The sequence below is a fragment of the Oncorhynchus mykiss genome, chromosome 22 (assembly GCF_013265735.2).
Source record: "Oncorhynchus mykiss isolate Arlee chromosome 22, USDA_OmykA_1.1, whole genome shotgun sequence".
NCBI classification, from domain to species: Eukaryota; Metazoa; Chordata; class Actinopteri; order Salmoniformes; family Salmonidae; genus Oncorhynchus; species Oncorhynchus mykiss.
In genome coordinates, this window is record NC_048586.1 from 41,659,484 (window position 1) to 41,677,639 (window position 18,156).

General features: G+C 43.8%; 1 protein-coding gene across 1 annotated transcript in view; it reads right to left on the minus strand.

Annotated features, from left to right (window-relative positions):
* Positions 1 to 9,412: 9,412 nt before the first annotated feature.
* The window catches only part of LOC110501888 (SH3 domain-binding protein 4), a 74,929-nt gene continuing 66,185 nt past the window's right edge, over positions 9,413 to 18,156 (minus strand). Inside the window, exons 4-5 of the mRNA XM_021579742.2 lie at positions 12,103 to 12,291; positions 9,413 to 11,428 (exon numbers count right to left, since the gene is read on the minus strand). Coding sequence (XP_021435417.2) covers positions 11,204 to 11,428; positions 12,103 to 12,291 — 414 coding nt within the window. The 3' untranslated portion in view covers positions 9,413 to 11,203. The remainder of the gene's footprint in view (positions 11,429 to 12,102; positions 12,292 to 18,156) is intronic.

Consider the following 18,156-nt stretch of genomic DNA (forward strand, 5'->3'; position numbering starts at 1 on the left):
GTGGAATAGACGTTGAATTGACATCTGTGTGTGTGGCTAGTTTGGCCTGCGCCAGTCTAAACTTTAATCTGTCATTTCTCTGCAAAGACGACGGAAAGGATAAGGTGGACAAATAATGATTTGAGGGGATGTGATAACCTTTTCCCGTCCAATTTTGAAAGCGTAAGAGGAAACGGGCCCATTACCTGTCTGAGATGCCCAGAGTGTGTTTAGTTTGAGAGGATCATCCAGAGGCTGACCTTTATTTGGCTCTCCTGATAGCTACTAAAATAGAAAGACAGAATAAAACATTTTCAAAACTCTCATTCAAACTCTCTCAAAACTCTCAAACTTTTCATTTTATGAAGTAGACCAGTTTACAGATGAGACAAATGCGTTTGCTGTCAATGGCAGCTGCCTGTTCCTGCTCGTTTTCAAATCATTCATGACTGAGTTAAAAGATAAACAACTTTAGTAAAAACGTTATACTTTTTCATCTATGCTATTATTCTGTGTGCAGATAGAGCCATTAGTTTCTGTGGAACATTGGAAGCTTTTGAACACAGTGTGAGTAAGGAATAGCGATGGAGAGTGAAAATGTCACTAGCAGTCTAGACTCTTTGTCAGAGAGAACCTGCTACACTTTGTATTGTCAAAGGTGGATCTTTCTAAGCTTTATTTCTGTAAACCAACTATTTTCTCTCTGTTTTTTCCTCTCATAAAATGTGCAAAAAAAATGTATGTGAAAAACAACTCACTAAAGCTGTGTTAAGATTAAAATCGTGTGTGTGTGTGTGAGAGTGAGAGTGAGAGAGAGAGAGAGAGAGAGAGGAGCAAAGATCGCATTAATGAGAGCTCCTTTATAAAGAAAGATTACAGTTTTGAAACTGCAGTAAAAGTGCTGTAACTGCAGTAAAAGTGCTGTAACTGCAGTAAAAGTGCTGTAACTGCAGTAAAAGTGTTGTAACTACAGTAAAAGTGCTGTAACTGCTGTAAAAGTGCTGTAACTACAGTAAAAGTGCTGTAACTGCAGTAAAAGTGCTGTAACCACAGTAAAAGTGCTGTAATTGCAGTAAAAGTGCTGTAACTGCAGTCGACTGTGGTATTTTGGGCGCAGTAATTGCAGATTAACTGCAGTTATACTGCATTCTGTCTGCAATCTTTTTTAGTAAGGGATCACAGATGTCCCTCCTCTCAAACGAGAAGACAGTGTCTGGAGATGTGTAGAAGACAGTGTAGAAGACAGTGTAGAAGACAGTGTCTGGAGATGTGTAGAAGACAGTGTAGAAGACAGTATAGAAGACAGTGTAGAAGACAGTATATGGAGATGTGTAGAAGACAGTGTAGAAGACAGTGTATGGAGATGTGTAGAAGACAGTGTAGAAGACAGTGTATGGAGATGTGTAGAAGACAGTGTATGGAGATGTGTAGAAGACAGTGTAGAAGACAGTGTATGGCGATGTGTAGAAGACAGTGTAGAAGACAGTGTATGGAGATGTGTAGAAGACAGTGTAGAAGACAGTGTATGGAGATGTGTAGAAGACAGTGTAGAAGACAGTGTATGGCGATGTGTAGAAGACAGTGTATGGCAGTGGAGTCTCCTCAGAGGAGGAAGGGGAGGACCATCCTCCTCAGTGAATTTCATAAAAATAAATATAATTAAACATTTAAAAAGTAGATCAAACTTTTACTAAATATATTCACATCACCGAATAAATGAATAAAACACACTGCTTTGCAATGAAAGTATATTGTAGCCTCAATAGCACTCTGTAGGGTAGCACCATGGTGTAGCCAGAGGATAGCTAGTTTCTGTCCTGCTGTGGGTACATTGACGTCAATACAAAACCTAGGAGGCTCACAGTTCTCACCTCCTTCCATAAACTTACAAAGTAATTATGACAACTTCTGGAGGACATCCTCCAACCTATCAGAGCTTTTGCAGCATTAAATAACTTTATCCACCCAATCAAAGGATCAGAAAATGAATCTAGTACTGAAAGCAAAATATACTGCTATAGTGCTATACTGCACTGCAATTGTTTTATTTTTTTTATTTAACTAGACAAGTCAGTTCAGAACAAATTCATATTTACAATGATGCCAAACCGTAACCCGGTGATGCTGGGCCAATTGTGTGCCACACTATGAGACTCCCAATCACGTCTGGTTGTGATACAGCCTGGAATTGAGGGTCTGTAGTGACGCCTCTAGCACTGAGATGCAGTGCCTTAGACCACTGCGCCACTTGGGAACCCCCCAAAAATGTGGTGAGTAGTCGACTAATAGAGAAATATGGTAGTTGAACAGTTTTGAACAAATTAATTTCTTCATAAATGAAAGAGAAGCAAGACAGAGGGAGCTAGCTATATTTCTTTGTATTTTTTTATTTCACTAGTTTAACTTAATCAAATACCCGGCTCAAAAAGAGAGGGAAGCAATGTTAGTTAGCTGGCTATGGCTAACCAACACTGGAACTACTGTACTGTAGCAGGTTTACTAATGTGTTAGTTCTAGTAGGTATGTTGACTATGACATTTGCTAATATGGTGACAACGATGTAGACTTTGTGTAGAGGTTAGCGGTTATGATGTGAAGGTTTGGCTTGGAAAGGTTTTTTTCACCTGGTCACAGACAGCTGATGTGTTGTGCAATGAAGTCCACAAGTGAAGGGAAAGGGTGAGAGGAAGAGTGTGTAGATGCCAGAAGGAGTTATACAACGGGGTGTATTCATTCCGCTGCTTCTGTTGAAAAACCTTTCTTAAACGGAAGCAAACGGAACAAAACGGGGATAAACATACCTGAATTTGTCCAATTAGAAACACTTGTTTGCAACTTTTGGACTAATGATTAGCTAGATGCAGGCAAGAGTGTGCAAGAAGGTATTGAATGTGTCAATGTCTGTCACCTTGATTACACACATTTCTTTTGACCTGTGCACCTGCGTTGTAAACTTTCATTCATAGGCTAGGTTGTCGCGACCTCCTGATGGGTATAGGAAAAAGTTGAGCATCGTGTAGTAGCCTAAACCTATCGATGCTGCATTGAGCTGGGTGAATGAAATATTAATGACAGTCATCCAATATGCTGTAACAGAAATAAGGCCATGCTCATAAAAAAAAAATCGGCCTCCCTCATCTTAAACGGTGTATGGTGGTATATAAGAAGTAAGGAATTATGTTTTGCTCCCTCAGATCTTCAGCTCCCAAGACAGTAATGATCTATGCATGTCCATTACCGCATCAGCTCAGACTAAAAGCTCAACATCTCTGTTCAGAGTCACTGGTTAGAAACAAGAGAACTCTGAAGCTGATCTCCCTACTAAACAGAGAACTGCTATGCTAATCACAATAACAAGTTGGACAAGTGTAATTTCAAAACACCAACAAAACTTGACCCCCAGTGACACACCATGGATGGATTATGCAAAATTGAATACATATTTTAAAGGTGTATACAGACATTTCCTGTGCAGTGTGTAATGTGCAAGCTGTTTTCCCTGCAGTTGCCCTGGGGGATCTCATAACCCACACTAAGCAGGGTTGTGATGCATGTCTGCCCATACTCTGTTGTAATTAATTCCAGTCCTTTTGGCTTTCTTTCTCCTCCATTAATCTGCAAATTTAATTAAGGCCCCACTTGCTTTTGTGGTGCAGGGAGAGAGACACCTACAGAATGGTGCAGGGAGAGAAATACCTACAGTATGGTACAGGGATAGAGAGAGACCTACAGTATGGTGTAGGGAGAGAGAGACCTACAGTATGGTGCAGGGAGAGAGAGACATACAGTATGGTGCAAGGAGAGAGACACCTACAGTATGGTGCAGGGAGAGAGAGACACCTACAGTATGGTGCAGGGAGAGAGAGACCTACAGTATGGTACAGGGAGAGAGAGAGACATCTACAGTATGGTGCAGGGAGAGAGCAAGAGACCTACAGTATGGTGCAGGGAGAGAGAGACCTACAGCATGGTGCAGGGAGAGAGAGACACCTACAGTATGGTGCAGGGAGAAAGAGAGAGAGACACCTACAGTATGGTGCAAGGGGAGAGAGACCTACAGTATGGTGCAGGGAGAAAGACACCTACAGTATGGTGCAGGGAGAAGGAGAGCGAAAGACCTACAGTATGGTGTAGGGAGAAAGAGACCTACAGTATGGTGCAGGAAAAAGAGACCTACAGTATGGTGCAGGGAGAAAGAGAGCGAAAGACCAACACAATGGTGTAGGGAGAGAGAGACACCTACAGTATGGTGCAGGGAGAGAGAGACACCTACAGTATGGTGTAGGAAGAGAGAGAGAGACCTACAGTATGGTGCAAGTAGAGAGAGACATACAGTATGGCGCAGGGAGAGAGACGCCTACAGTATGGTGCAGAGGGAAATAGATCGAAAGACCTACAGTATGGTGCAGGGAGAGAGACACACCTACAGTATCGTGCAGGGAGAGAGACACACCTACAGTATGGTGTAGGGAGAGAGAGAGACCTACAGTATGGTGCAGGGAGAGAGCGACACCTACAGTATGGTGCAAGGAGAGAGACACCTACAGTATGGGGCAGGGAGAGAGAGCAAAATACCTACAGCATGGTGCTAGGGAGAAATAGACACCTACAGTATTTTGCAGGGAGAGAGACACCTACAGTATGGTGCAGGGAGAGAGATACATACATTATGGTGCAGCGAGAGAGAGCAAGAGACCTACAGTATGGTGCAGGGAGAGAGCGAGAGATACCTACAGTATGGTGCAAGGAAAGAGAGACACCTACAGTATGGTGTAGGGAGAGAGAGACCTACAGTATGGTGCAGGGAGAGAGAGACATACAGTATGGTGCAAGGAGAGAGACACCTACAGTATGGTGCAGGGAGAGAGAGAGATACCTACAGTATGGTGCAGGGAGAGAGAGCAAGAGACCTACATTATGGTGCAGGGAGAGAGAGACCTACAGTCTGGTGCAGGGAGAGAGAGACCTACAGTATGGTGCAGAGAGAGACATACAGTATGGTGCAAGGAGAGAGAGAGCAGGGAGAGAGAGACCTACAGTATGGTGCAGCGAGAGAGAAACCTACAGTATGGTGCATAGAGAAACATCTACAGTATGGTGCAGGGAGAGAGACACCTACAGTATGGTGCAGGGAGAGAGAGACACCCACAGTATGGTGCAGGGAGATGGAGCGAAAGACCTACAGTATGGTGTAGGGAGAGAGAGACACCTACAGTATGGTGCAGGGAGAGAGAGACACCTACAGTATGGTGCAGGGAGAAAGAGACACCTACAGTATGGTGCAGGGAGAGAGAGACACCTACAGTATGGTGTAGGGAGAGAGAGAGAGACACCTACAGTATGGTGCAAGGAGAGAGAGACATACAGTATGGTGCAGGGAGAGAGAGAGACCTACAGTATTTTGCAGGGAGAGAGAGAGACCTACAGTATTTTGCAGGGAGAGAGAGACCTACAGTATGGTGCAGGGAGAGAGAGACCTACAGTATGGTGCAGGGAGAGAGACATACAGTATGGTGCAGGGAGAGAGAGACCTACAGTACGGTGCAGGGAGAGAGAGTGAAAGACCTACAGTATGGTGCAGGGAGAGAGAGACCTACAGTATGGTGCAGGGAGAGAGAGACCTACAGTATGGTGCAGGGAGAGAGAGACATACAGTATGGTGCAGTGAGAGAGAGCAAAATACCTACAGTATGGTGCAGGGAGAGAGAGACATACAGTATGGTGCAGGGAGAGAGAGACCTACAGTATAGTGCAGAGAGAGAGAGCAAAATACCTACAGTATGGTGCAAGGAAAGATAGACCTACAGTATGGTGCAGGGAGAGAGAGACCTACAGTATGGTGCATGGAGAGAGAGACATACAGTATGGTGCAGGGAGAGAGAGAGACCTACAGTATTTTGCAGGGAGAGAGAGAGACCTACAGTATTTTGCAGGGAGAGAGAGACCTACAGTATGGTGCAGGGAGAGAGAGACCTACAGTATGGTGCAGGGAGAGAGACATACAGTATGGTGCAGGGAGAGAGAGACCTACAGTACGGTGCAGGGAGAGAGAGTGAAAGACCTACAGTATGGTGCAGGGAGAGAGAGACCTACAGTATGGTGCAGGGAGAGAGAGACCTACAGTATGGTGCAGGGAGAGAGAGACATACAGTATGGTGCAGTGAGAGAGAGCAAAATACCTACAGTATGGTGCAGGGAGAGAGAGACATACAGTATGGTGCAGGGAGAGAGAGACCTACAGTATAGTGCAGAGAGAGAGAGCAAAATACCTACAGTATGGTGCAAGGAAAGATAGACCTACAGTATGGTGCAGGGAGAGAGAGACCTACAGTATGGTGCATGGAGAGAGAGACATACAGTATGGTGCAGGGAGAAAGAGACACCTACAGTAATGTGCAGGGGGAGAGAGACACCTACAGTATGGTGCGGGGAGAGAAAGACAGCTACTGTATGGTGCAGGGAGAGAGAGACCTACAGTATGGACCAGGGAGAGAGAGACATACAGTATGGTGCAGGGAGAGAGAGCAAGAGACATACAGTATGGTGCAAGAAGAGAGAGCAAGAGACCTACAGTATGGTGCAAGGAAAGAGAGACCTACAGTATGGTGCAGGGAGAGAGAGACCTACAGTATGGTGCAGGGAGAGAGAGACATACAGTATGGTGCAGGGAGAAAGAGACACCTACTGTAATGTGCAGGGGGAGAGAGACACCTACAGTATGGTGCAGGGAGAGAGAGACCTACAGTATGGTCCAGGGAGAGAGAGACATACAGTATGGTGCAGGGAGAGAGAGCAAGAGACCTACAGTATGGTGCAGGGAGAGAGAGAGATACCTACAGTATGGTGCAAGGAGAGAGAGCAAGAGACATACAGTATGGTGCAGGGAGAGAGAGACATACAGTATGGTGCAGGGAGAGAGAGACCTACAGTATGGTGCAGGGAGAGAGATACCTACAGTATGGTGCAGGGAGAAAGAGACACCTACTGTAATGTGCAGGGGGAGAGAGACACCTTCAGTATGGTGCAGGGAGAGAAAGACAGCTACTGTATGGTGCAGGGAGAGAGAGACCTACAGTATGGTCCAGGGAGAGAGAGACATACAGTATGGTGCAGTGAGAGAGAGATTTACAGTATGGTGCAGGAAGAGAGAGACCTACAGTATGGTGCAGGGAGAGAGAGACATACAGTATGGTGCAGGGAGAGAGAGCGAAAGACCTGCAGTATGGTGCAGGGAGAGAGAGAGATACCTACAGTATGGTGCAAGGAGAGAGAGAGATACCTACAGTATGGTGCAGGGAGAGAGAGAGACCTACAGTATGGTGCAGGGAGAGAGAGCAAGAGACCTACAGTATGGTGCAGGGAGAGAGAGAGATACCTACAGTATGGTGCAAGGAGAGAGAGAGATACCTACAGTATGGTGCAGGGAGAGAGAGAGACCTACAGTATGGTGCAGGGAGAGAGAGCAAGAGACCTACAGTATGGTGCAGGGAGAGAGAGACCTACAGTCTGGTGCAGAGAGAGACATACAGTATGGTGCAGGGAGAGACAGAAATTATGGTGCATAGAGAAACATCAACAGTATGGTGCAAGGAGAGACACACCTCCAGTCTGGCGCAGAGAGAGACATACAGTATGGTGCAGGGAGAGACACCTCCAGTCTGGCGCAGAGAGAGACATACAGTATGGTTCAGGGAGAGACACACCTACAGTCTGGTGCAGAGAGAGACATACAGTATGGTGCAGGGAGAGACAGACAGTGTGGTCAAGGGAGAGACATACAGTATGGTGCAGGGAGAGAGAGATCTAGAGACCTACAGTATTGTGCAGAGCGAGAGAGACATACAGTATGGTGCAGGGGAGAGAGTGAGAGACCTACAGTATGGTGTAGGGAGAGACCTACAGTATGGTGCTGGGAGAGAGAGAGAGACATACAGTATGGTGCAGGGAGAGTGAGAGACCTACAGTATGGTGCAGAGAGAGAGAGAGAGAGAGATACCTACAGTAAGGTGCAGGGAGAGAGAGACCTACAGTATGGTGCAGGGACAGTGAGAGACCTACAGTATGGTGCAGAGAGAGAGAGAGATACCTACAGTAAGGTGCAGGGAGAGAGAGACCTACAGTATGGTGCAGAGAGAGAGAGAGAGAGAGAGATACCTACAGTATGGTGCAAGGAGAGAGAGACATAGAGTATGGTGCAGGGAGAGAGAGATACCTACAGTATGGTGCAAGGAGAGAGATACCTACAGTATGGTGCAGGGAAAGAGAGCAAGAGACCCACAGTATGGTGCAGGGAGAGAGAGCAAAATACCTACAGTATGGTGCAAGGAGAGAGAGACATACAGTATGGTGCAAGGAGAGAGATACCTACAGTATGGTGTAGGGAGAGAGAGACCTACAGTATGGTGCAGGGAGAGAGAGACCTACAGTATGGTTCAGGCAGAGACACATCTCCAGTCTGGTGCAGAGAGAGACATACAGTATGGTGCAGGGAGAGACACACCTACAGTCTGGTGCAGAGAGAGACATACAGTATGGTGCAGGGAGAGACAGACAATATGGTGCAGGGAGAGAGAGATCTAGAGACCTACAGTATTGTGCAGAGAGAGACCTATAGTATTGTGCAGAGCGAGAGGGACATACAGTATGGTGCAGGGAGAGAGAGAGACATACAGTATGGTGCAGGGAGAGTGAGAGACCTACAGTATGGTGCAGGGAGAGTGAGAGACCTGCAGTATGGTGCAGGGAGAGTGAGAGACCTACAGTATGGTGCAGAGAGAGGGAGACCTACTGTATGGTGCAGAGAGAGAGACATACAGTATGGTGCAGGGAGAGGGAGAGACCTACAGTATGGTGCAGAGAGAGAGACATACAGTATGGTGCAGGGAGAGTGAGAGACCTACAGTATGGTGCAGGGAAAGAGACCTATTGTGCAGTGAGAGAGACCTTTGGAACCGTTTTGCTGGAGCTGTAAACGGTTTGATGGTTGCTTTCAACATCAGACTTTTGGAGTGACGGGAATGCTTGGCAAAGCAGAAAGTTGGACAAACAAACAGGCTGCTGGAGGTCATCCAAAAATTAAACTCCTCCGTTCCATCCATCTCCATCTATTCCTCCTCCTCTCTTTCATGGGTGTCTATCTCTCGCTGGTGTATTTCAACCTCTCTTTCACTTCATCTGTATCAGCCAATTAATTGTTAGTGTCTCACCCTCATCTTACCTTTTTCTCTCCTCTCAACAGAACATGCTGTATTCTCTGGGATGTCGTTGGGTGGTCAGCACAAACATAATGCTGATTAGAAAACCAAACATAACCTGTTGCATCACTAATATTATTTCCACGCTTGTAAGGGAAAATGTAATTCAAGAACACAAACAAATCTAACATGAATATAAATTATTGCTACTGCGGTAAAGAAATCCCATCGTTCAGCAATCAGCATAATGAATTGCGTAAAAAATATTCACATTTTTATTTATATTCTCCACAAAAGTATGCAGCCACAAAACAGATGTGAAATGTGTATTAACAACACAAACAGGGGAGAAAACATACCCAGAATCTTTAACAGAGTTTTAGCATTGTAACAGTGGTTGGATATTGAATGAGGCATATATGTAGTTATATGTAGAGTCATATTAACTGGTGACCAGCTTCGGTACAACATATTCACTAAGTCTAGTATATAAATAACTGCAGGCCATATGGTTTCCTTTTAAAAGATAGTTAAGAGAGGTGAAAAAGCGGTGAGAGATGAATTTATTTTAAATGAAAGAACAAAGTTAATCTGTGAGTTATGCACAGTTATTCACTCGGCCCTTAGAAATATGTTCACTAACAAAGTAGTTGAATTAAAACGGACCACAGTAGGAGGAAACAATAAGAGAGCGCTTTCTTCTGAACAACTCCGACGCTTTATAAATAAACACATTATATTTAGCTCGTTTGACACACGTGACAAGGCTAGAGAACAAGGATACCATTTAGAAACGTTGTCTTTGCACTGGATCGAGTCCACAGTTATGAACGAAAGGTGTCAAAGTGTCTTTAAAAAATGCTGTGCCATATTTAGAGTAAAAAAAATACATACTATGCCAGACAATGAAGATTAAAATAGTCTTTGTGAATACTGAGACTGTAGCATTGTGTAGTTTGGCTGGTGGCTATACAAAGATGGGTGGTTGAGGACTAGCAGTCTAGTCCTCCTGGAGGTGAGGGGGAGTCTAGTCCTCCTGGAGGTGAGGGGGAGTCTAGTCCTCCTGGAGGTGAGGGGGTCTAGTCCTCCTGGAGGTGAGGGGGAGTCTAATCCTTCTGGAGGTGAGGGGGAGTCTAGTCCTCCTGAGGGTGAGGGGGAGTCTAGTCATCCTGGGGGTGAGGGGGAGTCTAGTCCTCCTGGGGGTGAGGGGGAGTCTAGTCCTCCTAGGGGTGAGGGGGAGTCTAGTCCTCCTAGGGGTGAGGGGGAGTCTAGTCCTCCTAGGGGTGAGGGGGAGTCTAGTCCTCCTAGGGGTGAGGGGGAGTCTAGTCCTCCTAGGGGTGAGGGGGAGTCTAGTCCTCCAAGGGGTGAGGGGGAGTCTAGTCCTCCAAGGGGTGAGGGGGAGTCTAGTCCTCCAAGGGGTGAGCGGGGGGTCTAGTCCTCCTGGAGGTGAGGGGGAGTCTAGTCCTCCTAGGGGTGAGGGGGAGTCTAGTCCTCCTAGGGGTGAGGGGGAGTCTAGTCCTCCTAGGGGTGAGGGGGAGTCTAGTCCTCCTAGGGGTGAGGGGGAGTCTAGTCCTCCAAGGGGTGAGGGGGAGTCTAGTCCTTCTAGGAGTGAGGGGGGACAGTCTAGCAGTCTAATCCTCCTGGGAGTAGTCTAGCAGTCCAGCCCCTCACCCCCATAAGGACTAAAGGCAGATTCAGAGGAAGCAAGACTCAGAGGGACCAGACAGACAGCTGTTGTTCAGAATCTTCAATACAAACAGGGAATAAGGTTGCGGAGCATAGGAAGATATGCAAAAATGATCACAGGGGTGATCCACAGGGGTGGGGTTGGGTCAAGGGTGGGGATGGGATGGTGATGGACATAGGAAGGACAGCAGGAGGCGGAGTCTGTATCAACAGTCCAAAGGTTCATCCTCTTCTATCATCTATACGGGTGGGAAATAAATTGCTTTCCAATTAGCGGAGATATAAGGGAAGGAGACAAGCTGCACCCTATGAGTGATGATGACAATGATTATGGTCAGTTTGGTCTATATGGCACAGTCGTCCTGAGAGGCGGGGCTGAAGGCTGAGCTCCGGAGCGTATCCAGGCAGTTGACGAGGATGAGCGTTCCCGTCAGGTGTTTCCAACGCTTGGTGATGGGGCTCTTCATCTTGTCCAGGCCCATGTGGAGCTCCTGGATCACGTCCCGGTAGCTGTCCCCAATCTGGGCAGCCCACGTCAGTAGGAAGTCATAGGCTGGCTTCCACATGGCCTACACAGGGAGAAAGAGAGAGGTGGCGATTGAAGGGAGCATATTGGACTGACAATAGATCACATGGGAATTGCATGCTGTTTTCTGATGTTTCTATGGTAATAATGAAATAAACTCAGTGACCCTGTGATTACATTGCCCGCCCTGAGGTTGGAAGTTCGATTCCCCGGCCGGGACTCAACGCGTCTCTGCTTCGCGCTCAGCATTAAGGATATAGATTGTAAGGCCCTGTGGTAGACTAGCGTCCTATCTGTCCAGGGGGTGTACTTGTACATCAAGCTGCCTCACGCTACAGAACAGGAGATAGGCTCCTGCTCCTATGAGCTGTTCTAGCTCGCACAAGCAAACGCTCGTGAAAGGTTATTTACTTACTGTGGTCATAATGATGTTGTTGGCTTACCCACAGTGCAGCACAGGGAGAGATAAGGACAGGACGATGTGGAGTGGTAATTGAAGGGAACATATTGAAGTGAGGGTGACAATAAAATCACATGGAACTGGCATGTTATGCTCCACCAGTTTAACAATGGTTATGTTTTCTGACATTCATAGTATATCAATCCAAAAGTATGTAAAGCACAAAAAGTATTTAACCATTTACAGTTCACAGGTCATGTAATTTCCAAAAGCTGTGTGTAGTATTTCAATAATGCCAGATCAGAACCTAGCCTCACCTCGTTGTCCATCACTCCGTTCTTGTCTCTGTGCGGTCCCTCGTATGCATCCAGCTGCAGACGGGACACTTTGGATAGCCTTTCAGCCAGTTCCCGCCACCGCCCAGCCACCTCCACCGCCGTGGTCAGCAGGACAAAGTCCATCACCAGCCTGGCCACCAGGCCCTGGCAGTCCATCTTCAGCAACGCCTGAGGGGGGAAGACAGAGAATGGTTAAAAAATAAAAACACAAACTGTACATTCTTGCCAGTACAATTCCACGAGAGAGCTGGTCAGGACAGGATAATATACAAAACCCACAGGAACAAACACACACAAGAACACAAGATTAAGAGTTTTGTTTCTTGGATATGCTTCCCATTGTTCCTAAATATCCTCTTTCCCATAATCTCAAATCTGTGTAATTTTCCATAATCTCAAATCTGTGTAATTTTCCATAATCTAGATGTAGTAATAAGAAGTAGAAAAGCAGTATTGAGCAGTATTGAGAAGTCAGAACAAAAACAGTCTTACCAGTCGGCTCTGGAAGGTCATGGATATTTACACACGCTAATAGCCTCTAACAGCTTGTCTATTGTCCTCATATCACGGTCCAGTTCAGCTCAGCAGGCAAACTACTCCAAACATGTATTTAGTAGGTTTATAACCTAGTACATATATATATATTTTTTTTTTTTCATGTCTTAATAAGAAGTATAGACTATAAAGTTAATGGTTTCTATATTCATACAATCATCAATAAAGGTCTAATATCAAATCAAACTTCAATTAAAACTATTTGAATTACATTTAAAATAGTAACACACTTAAAACAATAACATTAACATTCATGTGCCTTAATAACAAACTTGTATGCAATCTGTAAATACGAATAAAATTTGTTCAAATTGCGAGTCCAGTTGGTTTAGCCACAGAAAACGAAAGCAACCTTCCCGCTAGCCATGATTGGCTGAGATAATGAGTGGGCTGGACATGCTGAGAGATGAGTTTGGCCATATAGCACGCTTCTGTCTATTTGAGCTGGTCAGTATGTATTGGTAATCCTGTCTAACGCTGCTTTTAAATGTTTTTTTATTGGGTAGTAAAACTGCATACGTGTTGCTTTCCACTTTCTGGAGGACTGAGTTCAGTGGAATTCAAGTATGATAGTTGAGGAGATGGAGAAAACACCTGTCTCCGGATTACATCTTCAAACTAAGGGCAACCATGGCATCTGTAACTGGAGACGCATCCATAAAAAGGGGTTTCATTTCAAGTTAAAGTATACTGTTAGCCAACTAATGTCAGCTGGCTGGCTCGCTAGCTAACATTACGTGTATGATCTTATTATACGTATCTCAGAGCCATTTTTTTGGCTAGCTAAAATTGAACCTGGTTGGTTAACTACCTGCAGATTCATGCAGGGTAGACGCTTCATGAGTTGGGATTATGGTTCATTGTTTAGCTAGCTAGATATCTTAACAAAATAACCCACTATGCAAGTAACCAATTCGGATGCATTCGTAAATTCAGTCTGGCCAACTACTCCAATTTAAGAGCACTCTCGTCTGAGTGTGGCAGAGTGCAGAATAACTGAAGAATTTACGAACGCTCAACACCCGTTGAATATGGCCGGTGTCAGTAAACGTTGGCAAAAAAAGCAGAATTAAATGATTTCCAGCAGCACAGTTACAGTCACCAATGCTCTGGATAACATGAAAACAGCCATCTCTGCTAGGACAAGTAAAATGGTCAGAGTTGGGTGTTCTCTCATTTGTGTCTGGAAGTATCTAGTCAATGTTAGCCAGTTAGCTTGGGTGCTTGACTGCCGTTATGAAGTCAGAACGTTTGGATCAACCCTATTCATCGGCCAGAGCGTCCAGCGTGCTCTCTGAACGGTTCCGAGAACGAAACGCTCTGAATTTACGAACTGACAATCTGACAGTCACCAGCGCTCTGGAAAACATAACAGCCTAACCAGCTCTGCTAGGGTGAATAATGTTCAGTGAGCCGGTCTGTCTGGAAGTAGCTAGCAAGTTAGCTTGGGTGCTTGACTGCTATTTAAAAAAAGTATTATTATGAACAAAACAAATACAAGAGTACATAAACCTAACAAACCCAACCTCAGTTTTACATATCGAGATACATTTTGAATTTGTCAATACGTTTTATGGTACATATTGCTTTTTTTGTTTTTACACTTACTGATCATTTCAAAAATAATATTTAAATTCTATGTGAAGAGGGGTTTGTCCTCCACGCACTTCATTTTATGGATAAAGAATCTGCCATGAAAAATAAACAAATTAACAATGAAAGTTAAATCAGGGTCCATATAATTTCGATCAAAATAAAACATAATATCAGTCTTTCAAACTAACAATTAATAGTTAGTTTGAAAGACTGATATTATGTTTTATTTTGATCGAAATTTATTTGAAAATAAAATCTTCTAACTCACGCCAAAATCTTCTGACATAAGAACAGTCCAAAAATAAAAAGGTCAAGAGTCCCGAGTCACAAGCACAAAATACACATTTGATATCAAAAGCTATTTTGAATCTGTTTATAACAAAGTGGAAATAAGCCAACTCGCTCCACTGTGATACATTTAGTACATCAGACGGTACACTCGTTGACAAAATAGGTCCAGCAATCATAACAGAGCGAATAAGGAGTAAACGCATGTCACATTTTTACATTAATGTGCATTGAAATGAGAAAACCCTGATGAGATTTTAGTGAGCAGGTGGCCAACTTAAACTGAATATTTCTTATCATTCCATCATGCAGCACACCAATATTCTTCCAGACGGTAAAAATGTATTTTTGATGCCCAGAGTCCACTACATTTCATGCCCATGGACATGGCTATGTAAATAGCTCTGAGAATCTCAGTTTGTCTCTATTGTTTTCCTGTGTGCCGTGGTCTTTGCCTGTGTCCACATACTCTGTTGCATTTTGTGAACTTCATTCTGATGTTGTAGTACATAGTTGTCTGTCCAGTGCATGATGGAGTAATCTGCTTTTTTTACCCAAGTTCCATGGAAAAGTCTATAAGCATTTGTTGCAACCTGTGTAAGCTTGACATGGATCTGTGTTGTTGAGCAGATACAAACATGGTGGTGAAATCTCAAGTAGATGGAACTTAAAAACATAACACTGAGAGAAAAAAGTTTCTAATAAAATGACATTGAAAATAAACAGGGGCCTGAAAGGCTTAGCAATAAAGTAGCCAACTGTATAAACTGTTATGAAATGTCACCGGTGGTGGATAAATGAAGATGTCTTACTCAGATCTTTTACCATTGACAAAATGGTCACAGTTCCTGTCTACTTAAGGGGTGGCTCTCCCATAGACACCAATGCGATAGCAGCTGGGTCTGGTCTACTAGTATATGAACTAGAAAACATTTGCAGTCTCTGCTGGAGCAACCATATACAGTCACTGGGAGCGACGCACTTGGCTCCCGAGTGGCGCAGCGGTCTAAGGCAAGGCATCGCAGTGCAAGAGGCGTCACTACAGTCCCTGGTTTGAATCCAGGCTGTATAACATCCAGCCGTGATTTGGAGTCCCATATGGCTGCGCACAATTGGCCCAGTTTCGCCCGGGTTTGGCCGGGGTAGGCCGTCATTGTAAATAAGAATTTGTTCTTAAAGGACGTAACTGCCTAGTTAAATAAAAAAAACACTTGTATCACAGTTTCCACTAGATGTCAAAATCGTAAAAATTAATGAAAACAAACATTTTCTCTTTGGTCTCAATTGAAGGTTAGGCATAAGGTTAGTGTTGTGGTTAAGGTTTAAAATCTAATTTTAAGAAGATAAATTGTAGAAATTAGGTGGGGTTTATGGCTTTGTGACTGTGGTAACTAGCGACGCCCAGAGTTTCTGTGCTTGTTTGAGTGGTAAAGGCTGAAGCAATCTACAGTAGACGAAAGTCGAGGAGTGAAGTCGGGAGAACTGCATCTGCTACAGCTGAAAGTCGGCCACTGATGTGGTTTTCCAACAGTAAGGTTTTCCAACAAAAATGATTTTCTATGTCACATACTCAGTCAGAACACACGTGCCTGGCTGCAAAAGTGCATTGTGCGTGACGTCAGCAGCAGGCGCTCAGCTCGTACACAGGCAGCAGCAAGCCAGCAGCAATTTCAGTAAATTGCAAATCATTGTTGGCTGACTGCAGCAGCAGTAGTGCGGGTTCGACGAGCCAAACCCAATGAATATTGTTGGTCACGAATGTTTGATCTTGAACAGAACTTACAACATCAATCAACATGTGTCAATCAAAATTGTACAGACAGAAGTATAGAAAAGAGTGGGAGTCTGTAGCTGAACAAATGTCAAATCATATTTTTTGCCGAGATGGCCAGTCAATTTGAGTAACGTTATTGTGTATTCTACGTAATGACGCAGTTTTACGTTATCACGCAATGACATCACAACGTCATTTAGCAACAAATCAACCTGCCTCTAGCAACTTACCCTGAAAATTAGTTGGCAACACCTGTCGGGGGATGTACATATCACTACTCAGGAAGTCGGATAACTTCTGCTGTTTCTAGGAAACTGCTAATGGCAGACATGGAATTCGCCTTCGTTATTGCCGATTAAGAGAATAATATAAAAAAATCCACTTTTTTATTTTATATCATTCACATGATCAACATGTCCCAATGAATGAATATCCTGATAAAGAAATATTAGATACAAGCCCAAGCTCTTCCTAACACTCACAAGACTTATTTTATATTTTTGTGAGGTTCTCAAAATATAACCAGGTACAGTAGTGAATGCATAGGCTACGACAATGAGAAGGTGTTTTTGCAGCATATGGGATATGCTTGGTTGTTTGCCATTACTTCATGCCCTTGTACCTGTACCTTGTATTATTTGTGACTGTGCAACATGGAATTAGAACAGATGTGATTAAATGGTCCACAAAGATTCTTACTGAATGCAAATTGATTGCATATCAGCGTCGCTACAGCCTGCAGTGTATATTTCTTTAAATCACAACCCTTATATTGCTTGTCAGTAAGCATGTAAAGAACAGAATTTGATTAAATTACATGAAGTACACAACACTCACCGTACAGAACAGTATTAGACTATACAGCGGATAAAATTGAGATTTTGGGCCACTGATCTACACGCAATACCCCACAATGTCAGTGGAATTTTGTTTAGAGAATTTTTTACTAATTAATAAAATTGTCTCGAGTCAATAAGTATTCAACGCCTTTGTTATGACAAGCCTTAAAACATCCAGGAATAAAAATTAGCTTAGTCACATAATAAGTTGCATGGACTCACTGTTTGCAATAATGTTAAAGTAATTTTTGAATGATTACCATCTCTATACCCCACACATTTAGATAATTATTGTAAGGTCCCTCAGTCGAGCAGTGAATTTCAAGCACAGATTCAACCACAAAGACCAGGATGGTTTTCTAATGCCTTGGAAAGAAGGGCACCTATTGGCAGATGGGTAAAAAAATAAATAAAAAGCAGACACTGAATTTCCCTTTGAGCATGATGAAGTTATTAATTACGATTTGGATGGTGCATCAATACACCCAGTAACTACAAAGATACAGGCGTCCTTCCTAACTCAGTGGAAAGAAAAGGAAAGAAATCGCTCAAGGATATCACCATGAGGCCAATAGTGATTTTAACACATAGTTTAATAGCTGTGATAGGAGAAAACTGAGGACGGATAAACAACAATGTAGTTACTCCAGAATTCTAACCTAAATGACAGAGTGAAAAGAAAGAAGTCTGTACAAAATAATATTCCTAAACATGCATCCTGTTTGCAATAAGGCACTAAAAAAATACTGGAAAAAAAAGTGTGGCAAAGATATTCACTTTTTGTACTCAAAACAAAGCGTTATGTTTGGGACAAATCCAACACGTCACTGAGTACACATTTTCAAGCATGGTGGTGGTTGCATCAAGTTATGGATATGCTCGTCATCGGCCAGGGCTTTGGAGTTTTTATTTTATTTTTTAAAACCCAGAATACAGCTAAGCACAGGCAAAATCCTAGAGGAAAATCTGGTTCAGTCTGCT